At 53.2% G+C, this 7,953-nt stretch overlaps 1 protein-coding gene across 2 annotated transcripts; it reads left to right on the top strand.

Moving 5' to 3' along the window:
* The first annotated feature begins 231 nt into the window (after positions 1 to 231).
* Positions 232 to 4,356, top strand: BHLHE41 (basic helix-loop-helix family member e41). Of its 2 annotated transcripts, none has more exons than XM_027693581.1 (6): positions 232 to 253; positions 470 to 573; positions 831 to 894; positions 1,188 to 1,295; positions 1,519 to 1,630; positions 1,753 to 4,356. In XM_027693581.1, the coding sequence occupies exons 2-6, from the start codon at positions 512 to 514 to the stop codon at positions 2,772 to 2,774; spliced, it is 1,368 nt and encodes a 455-aa protein (XP_027549382.1). In that variant the 5' UTR covers positions 232 to 253; positions 470 to 511; the 3' UTR covers positions 2,775 to 4,356. The 2 variants fall into 2 exon arrangements, with proteins under 2 accessions (XP_027549382.1, XP_027549381.1); XM_027693580.1 differs by having other exon boundaries at positions 237 to 276.
* The last annotated feature ends 3,597 nt before the right edge of the window (positions 4,357 to 7,953 follow it).

Here is a 7,953-nt window from a genome sequence, read left to right on the forward strand (position 1 = left end):
AATAATAAAACCACGACGAGAGCGACAGCAGTCGCGGCAGTAACGCTGACGATGACAGCGGCAGTGACACACGGAGGGGGGAAGCCGCTGTCTCGCAGGGCGGCCCCGGGACCCCCCCACCCGGTTCCCCCCCGCCCCGTCCCCTCCCCGGTCCCGCCCCCGCCCGCGCCGCACGTGAGCCGGGTGCGGGGCTGGCTGGCGGCGCGCGTGCCCCGCGGGCAGGCGCGGCGGCGGCGGCGGGAGCTGCGGGCGTGTGCGCGGCGAGCGGGAGCGAAGGCGGGCGAGGGGGGGAGCGGCGGTGGCACTTGGAAGAAGGGGAGGGTGGGGGGAGGTTGGGGTTGGTGGTTGGGGGGGGGAGAGGACGAGCCGCCGCACACTTTTGGCCACTTGCACGGGAGAGGGGGGACGGAGGCTGCATGTGCGCAGCGTCGCTTGCGGATCTCCCGAGACTGATCTCAGCATCCCGCAGGCTCAGTCAAAAGCAGCGACGAAACATCAGCCGCTGCCAGACATGGATGAAGGAATCTCCCGCTTGCCGGAGAGGCAGCTACTGGAGCATAGGGATTTTATAGGGTAAGACGGCGGGGCAGTATCTCCGTCTCGTGTCTCTACGGCGTTTTCGTCTTCTTGGGAAAGTGCAGCGAAGCGCCGGGAGCGGCGCCGGCTCCCCGGCGGGGCGCGGGGCTCGCCGCCTCCCTCCGCGGGCGGACCCGGGCGATCCTTCGCCCAGCCCTTCGGGCAGAGCGCTCGGCGCCCGAGTGCCCATCGAGGAGGTGCCAGGCAAGCTCCCGATGCACTTGCCCACGCCGGATCTTTGTGTTTTTCTCCAGGCTGGACTACCCTGCCCTGTATATGTGCAAACCCAAAAGAGGCGTGAAGAGGGACGACAGCAAGGTAAGAGTAAGTTTTCTGGGGCTGTTCTCGCTTAAGCGCTTAACTGGGGGTTCGCTGAATTTTACGGCTCAGCTTCACTCCCAAGAGCATCCCCGGGGGGGCTGCGCGTTTAACTTGTCCCCCGAATTGCAAGCGGGTTTGCGAGCGAGCTGGAGCGAGCTGGCACGGCGGGGAAAGCGGTGCCTTGGCGATAATTTGCGCGGCATGTGGTCCGCATGACATTTGTTTTGGTTTTGATCGGCGTTCCGAGAGACTCAGCCTAACGCTCGGCTTTTCCGGGTCTTGCTAATTAGGAAACGTACAAACTGCCACACAGACTGATAGAAAAGAAGAGGCGAGACAGGATTAACGAATGCATTGCCCAGCTGAAGGATTTGCTGCCCGAGCATCTCAAACTGACGGTAAGGTGCAGGGGGGCGTATATGTACACGCAGATGCAGGCGCCGGCAGCCTGCCCGCTGCGCAGCCCCCGGGACTCCGGGCTGCCTGCCCGCTGCCTGCCCGCCGTCCCGGCCCTAATGCCCCTCGGGGACCGGCTTCCCCGAAGTTAGCGGAGGCGGCGTTTGGCGGTAGCCAAAGCGTGCAGGGAGGTAGCCAAACCGCCCCCTTCCCTCGCCTTTGCAGACGCTGGGACACCTGGAGAAAGCGGTGGTGCTGGAACTGACTTTGAAACACTTGAAAGCGCTCACAGCCTTAACGGAGCAGCAGCACCAGAAGATCATTGCTTTGCAGAATGGTAAGCGGGGCCTGAGGGGCGCACCGGGGGCCGGCGGGAGGGGGAGTTGGGGGGGCAGCGGAGCGGGGCACCCCAAGCCGGAGCCGCGGGCAAACGCTGTCCCCGCTCGGTCCCCTCCGCAGGAGAGCGGTCCATGAAGTCTCCGGTGCAGGCCGACCTGGACGCCTTCCACTCGGGCTTTCAGACGTGCGCCAAGGAAGTGCTGCAGTACCTCTCCCGCTTCGAGAGCTGGACCCCCCGCGAGCAGCGATGCGCCCAGCTGCTCGGCCACCTGCACTCCATCTCCTCGCAGTTCCTCCCCGGCCCCCAGCTCCTCTCCCCGCCGCCGGGCCCCCTCAGCAAGGGATCCTCCTCCTCTTCCTCCCCGCCCGCCCCCCCCTGCGCGCCGGGCCACAAGCCGGAGGGCCAGGCTAACTGCGTGCCCGTCATCCAGCGGACTCACGCCGCCGAGCTCAGCGCCGAGACCGACACGGACACGGACAGCGGCTATGGCGGGGAGGGCGAGGCGCGCCCCGAGCGCGGCCCCGCGGCGGCGGCGGCCGGCGGAGCGCTGCCTGCCCTGGCCATCAAGCAGGAGCCGTCGGGGGACGAGGTGCCCCCCGTGCCCAAGCGGCGGAAGCTGGACCGCGGCCCGAGCCCCCTGCCCGGCCCGCCGGGGCTGGCGGCGAGGGGCGCAGAGGCGGCGGCGGCGGCGGCCGCGCTGGTGAGACCCGACGCCGCCCTGCTGGGCTCGCTGATGGCCCTGGGCGCGGGAGGCGGCGGGGCCCCCTTCGGACAGCCGGCGGCCGCCCCTTTCTGCCTGCCCTTCTACTTCATCTCGCCCTCCGCCGCCGCCGCCTACATGCAGCCCTTCCTGGATAAAAGCAGCCTGGAGAAGTATCTTTACCCCGCCGCCCCCATCCCATTGCTCTACCCGGGCATCCCTGCCCAGGCGGCCGCCGCCGCGGCCGCCGCCGCCGCCTCCTTCCCCTGCCTGTCCTCGGTGCTCGGCCCCGCCGAGAAGGCGGCGGCAGCCGCCGCCGCCGGGCTGCCCCCGGCGCCCCACCTCCCGCACCCCTTCGCTGCTGCCGCCGCCGCCGTCGCCGAGCCCGGCGAGGAGCCCGAGCCCGCGGCCGCCGAGGAGTCCGGTGCCGAGGGCCCGTGAGACGCCCCCGGGGGCTCCCCGCCGCCGCCGCCCTCCCCTCGGACCGAGGGGCCGCCGGGCCGGCACCTGCACCCCCCGGTTTGCCGCGGAGGGCAGGGGTCGCCGGGCTGCCGGGGCCCGGCCCCCGCAAGAGGACCGTCGAGGATAAAATTTGCTACTCAGTATTTTTTTAATGTTTGGCTTTATAAATGCGTAAATAAGGAAAAAAAAAAGAAGAAGGAAGAGGACATAGTAAGGATACTTTTTTTTTTCTCTATATAGAGTAACTTAAATGTGGCACCTTATTTGGAATGGGTTTATACAGTGTGTCCGTAAGTCCCACTTGGGAACTTGCACTTGTTGTCCGGGAGACCTGAGTGGGTTCAGGGTGAGGGCAGGAGGCGAGGCGAGGGAAGAAGGGCAGACCCCAGGACCTGTGCTAGCACTTTATCGAGGACCGGAGCGTGGAGAGATGCACCCTGAGCCCAAACCTGCAGTGCCTTGAGCACCCGGGGATGCCGCTGGCTCCAGCGAGTTTTGGGTGTGCAAGGGAAGGAGGGTCAGACCCATTACATAACCTTGTGTTTATTTCATTATTTTTTTTTGGCTAAGGTATACAGGTGTGGCAAGTGCATTTGTTCTCACCCCATCTTTATTTAATTCAGTATGTTCCCGAGAGATTCCCCCCCCCCGAACCTTGCTGTATAAAATGAATGTTACTGCACTGAACTACAAAAAGAACCCCCCTTCCCTCCCGCAAGAAAACACAGAGCAACTCATCAGCCTGAACTCATTTCATCCTAAATTCCCAGTGAGACAAACTGGAGGCCGTAGGTAAACACCTCGCTGTGCAATCAGGAACGATTAAACCAGTTGGGGTAAGTTTCCCATATGAGTTCTCCCCTCATCCCATGCTCAAAATACTGCGATTTCCCTTTCTGGAGACAAACCAGACGCCAGATAATCACACAGATAAGTCTTTTATAATAAGGCTTAAACCAAGACCTTGCCTAGATATTTTTAGTTTGTTGCCAAGGTAGCACTGTGAGAAATCTCACTTGAATGTTATGTAAGAGGTGAGACACCACAGCCTGGCGAGGAGTGTGTGTGTGTCCGGGGTCCGTCAGTCCGTTTGGTGCATCTGCTGCTGCTGTTGCTACTGTTTTGCCTCAAACGCTGTGTTTAAACAACGTTAAAAACAAAAAAATCTTACTAGCCTACAGAGTGGCTGTTTGTAAATAGTTGTTAATACATCCAATTAATGATGTCTGACATGCTATTTTTGTAGGGAGAAAAAAAAATATGTGTTAATGATATTTTGAGTTAAATATCTTTTGGGAGGATTTGCTGAAAAAGTTGCACTTTTGTTACAATGCTTATGCTTGATACAAGCTTATGCTGTCTTAAATTATTAAAAAAAAAATAAATCCTGTCTGCAAGAAACCAGCTGTTTTAGAACAGTTTAGTATGTGATATATTAGAAATCAATCTTTATATTCAGTATTTTCCAGCACTCCATGAATTCTATTATCTAAATATTTCCACACTATTTTGTGATTAAAAAAAAATTCTTACTAAGGAATAAAAACTTTAATACACAAAATGGGGTTGTCTACTAATTAAAAAAATTAATGTTAATACATAATAACGGGTGCATTGAGCTTCAAACTGTATGACTGTGTGGCTGACGATAATTTAATTCACATTTTTAATCTGGGTTCAAATTTGCTTGGTTTCCTTTAACTCTCTTTAGCAAACTCTGGTCTAAGATGTGCATGTTTTACAAAGAAAAGTGTAAAGCATGTCTGTGGAACACACTGTGCTTCTTCCTGACTTCTACTTTTTTCCTCTTTCTTTTTGCAAAATACTGATCTTTGAAATTAACACTTTACAGCCCTGGAGCTGCATGGGAGCTCTCTTTGCTGACAAAGATCAAACTTTCCAATTTGCCTGACAACCTAATGACGTGTCATAATCTCTGCAGGAATGAATGATGGATGTCCCAGCTTGGAAATACTCCATGAAAACTGAACAGTTTGCAGAGGGGGGAGAGTAGGAGGGGGAATAGAGTGGTGGAAGCAGGGAAGTAAACAGCATGGAAATGCAGCACCCTAAAGATTTCCACAGATTTAATATTTGAGCCGTAGATCACCTTTTCTTGCAACAAATTCTTGCAGAGAAATGAAATTAAGGAACCCCTCAGACAGTAGCCAGTGTTTATGTAAGAGGGAGATGAAGGAAGCATTTCGTGCTCCCTCTGCTGGTTCTCCAGTACTGCTGACTCTACGCTGACAAGGGAAGAAGTTGGAATGAATAAAAAAAAACTCCCAAGACTCGTGTTAATTCCAGCAATCCTTTAAAATATAGGAGGAATTATAAACGGGATGAAAAATAAGTGGGCCTTTTACACTACTCGAGTAGGATTGATAAGAAATACGGAATTCCAGTCTTCACATGGAAGCTGTAGTAAATACAATCCCTATTAGGGATGTAGGCAGGCTTTCTGTTACAAACACCTGAGCGTAGGCCAGGCTTTACATATTTTTCAAATTTCCAGCCTTTGGGAATATGAATCAGTTTAGATTTCATTGGGCTATAAACCTAACTCCTTAAGGGGTTTTATCAATTTCAGTGTTTACCATGTACAATAACAGGAAGGCTTGATTTTATTAGCCCTTGAATCAAATGTGCCAAATGACTTCACGCCAAGTTGCAGCATCAGTGGAGTCTATTAAATTTTATGACATAAAACATAAAGACAAAATATGTGCATTCTGATAATCCCAGTGCCTAACAAAAGCAAACACAGGAGAAAAAGGGTTGTAATTGAGGCTGATAACCCACTGCTGCTGGAGGCAAAAGGCAAGTGACAGAAAGGACCCTAGTGTCAACCTTAATTGTTAAATTTCAGGCTTCCTCAGATCCGTTTGGAGCCCAAATCAATTTGTATGTTTTGTTGAAAAAAAAATATCTTAGAAACACCAGAAAAGAGCCTCACAGCTTTAAATATACATTCATTTATGGGAGTGCTAAGAGTGCAGGACTGGGTGCTACATTTATTGTATACACTGGAGTCCCTACTCTCTTGTCCCATAAACCACAAGATAAGGGATGCAAGCTAAATTTCTTATGCAATAAACTTTGAAAACATCTTATTATCCAGTATATTGTATATATGACGGGTTCCATTAGAGTGTTTGAGATTGTTAATTCAATGGAAGGTAATATCATGTACTTCCCAGTGAAGGACATGGAATTTTAACATTTGGAAGGGTTACAGTTGCAGAACTCAGCTATTAGCCCTGTTTAAGAAAAGCCTGACCTACCAATTAAGCCATGTGAGCCCTATTCTGGAGTGTAATGGGGCCTTGGAGTAGGTCCTAAGCCTATGTTTTGGGGCTTGTTTAATTTTCACCCCTAGTCAGGGCAGGCTGTCTGACATCCAGCAAGCCTGGGCACTGTGTGCAAGGTGTGTTTCAGCACCAGCAGATTCCTGGTCTGCCCTGCAATCTGGGTCTTGCAATGTGTTTCCTTTTCCCTTCCAACCTCAGCTCCTGGAGCCATGTGATCCTTGCCTTATTTGAGATGTTTCCTGCCCGATAGTTGCAGAAATGAACGTGGAAGTACAACCTCAGAGAAAACAACTACCAAAAATGCCGAATTGTCCCTCCACCAAAAAAAAAAAATTAAATTGGATTTTTCTAGAGCTAGTTTCACTCGAGAAAGTCCGAATCTCCCCTGGTTCTACTGCAGGCTCAGAGCAGCTCACTGAGATGCAGCAGAGAGAAGCCAGTGGCTCACCTGCCGCCAGCAGCAGCTGCGTGAGTCCTGGCCACGTGTGGGGTGGATGTGAGCTGCCACTCTGGCTTCACTCCCTGCATCTTCCTGTGGCTACAGCATCTCAGTCTGCAGGGCTGTCAGTCTGTCACAAGCACTAAATTCATCACAGCCTCTATCACTGCTGCAGGGAGCTGCTCTGCCTCGGACCAGGCTGTTCTGCCTCACTGAACTCACAGTGCACCTGCTGCCTTTTCCTGGGATGCAAGCATTCCCCTTCCCGCCTGGCACTCCTGGGGCCCCAGAGGAGGCAGGCGATGCCCAGGACAGGTGGGAAGAGTTCTTTCTCCTGCCTTCCTAAAGGCCTGTTGGTTGTTGGTTTGGGTTTTTTGACTTTGTCACTCTCACGGCTGAGCAATTTCTAGACAACAACCTCAGGAAAAGAGCCAAGTAAATATGGCAACGTCTTCCTCAGCAGAAAATTGCCTCCCTGAGCATGTTTGGAGTAATACCTGCCCCACAGAGCCAGCTGAGCTGACAGACACTGAAGTGGATTCTGTTCTCACTGTACTTTATCCACAAGGTTGCCAAGGCTCCAGCCCTGCAGTGGGTGGCAGGCAGGCCCACGGTTTTCTTACACATGATGTTGTTTGCAAAGGAGCCCATTTACGTGGGAGCAGAAGTCCCTCTGCGTGGGCCTAATTATAGCATTAAGGGCTCCAGACTTGGCTAGAGCCCACTGATTTGGCTTCAGGTTTGGATCCCGTGAGCAGTGACCCCGATCAGTATTTCTGTTGTACAGTGATCACAAGCTTCCAGTAAAGCTCGTAAGACTGGGCCCTGGGTTCCAGCTGCAGGACCTGGAATATCAGTATCTCCATCAAATACACGTGGGAACAATCATAAACCACCAAAGGCAAACTCTGTAACAATAAAGCAGCCTGGTGATGCAGGGAAAAAAAGCTCCTCTTCACAGAATTACAGGATGGATCAGGTTGGGAGGGACCACAGTGGCTCATCTGGTCCAACCTCCCTGCTCCAGCAGGGTCATCCCAGAGCACATGGCACAGGATTGTGTCCAGATGGTTCTGGAGTATTTCCAGTGAGGGAGACTCCACACCCTCTTCGGGCAGCAAGAGCTCCAAATATGTTTGCAGGACTGCCAATCAGAGAAACAGAGTATCTCCTTTTAATGTGCAAGTTGAACTCTTTTATTCTGCAAGGGACTGAGAGGTTGAAAAGAACTAAAGATGAAAAATCTTTCCATGCCGTGCTTGAAACGAGAGGATATAGTCTTAAGCTGCGCTAGGGGAGGTTTAGGTTGGATATTAGGAAGAAGTTATTCACAAAAAAGGGTTATTAGCCACTGGAAGGTGGCAAGGTGGTGGTGGAGTCAGTGTCGCCGGAGGTGTTTAAGGAACGA

Source organism: Neopelma chrysocephalum, unplaced genomic scaffold (assembly GCF_003984885.1).
Source record: "Neopelma chrysocephalum unplaced genomic scaffold, ASM398488v2 Primary Assembly neopelma1_92, whole genome shotgun sequence".
Taxonomy (NCBI): Eukaryota; Metazoa; Chordata; class Aves; order Passeriformes; family Pipridae; genus Neopelma; species Neopelma chrysocephalum.

What these genes read in the sequence shown, in the direction of transcription:
- BHLHE41 (XM_027693581.1), top strand. Translation starts at nt 512, where the DNA reads ATGGATGAAGGAATCTCCCGCTTGCCGGAGAGGCAGCTACTGGAGCAT. An exon ending in GAGCATAGGGATTTTATAGG is followed by an intron (nt 574 to 830) that starts GTAAGACGGCGG and finishes GTTTTTCTCCAG; the next exon opens with GCTGGACTACCCTGCCCTGT. An exon ending in TGAAGAGGGACGACAGCAAG is followed by an intron (nt 895 to 1,187) that starts GTAAGAGTAAGT and finishes CTTGCTAATTAG; the next exon opens with GAAACGTACAAACTGCCACA.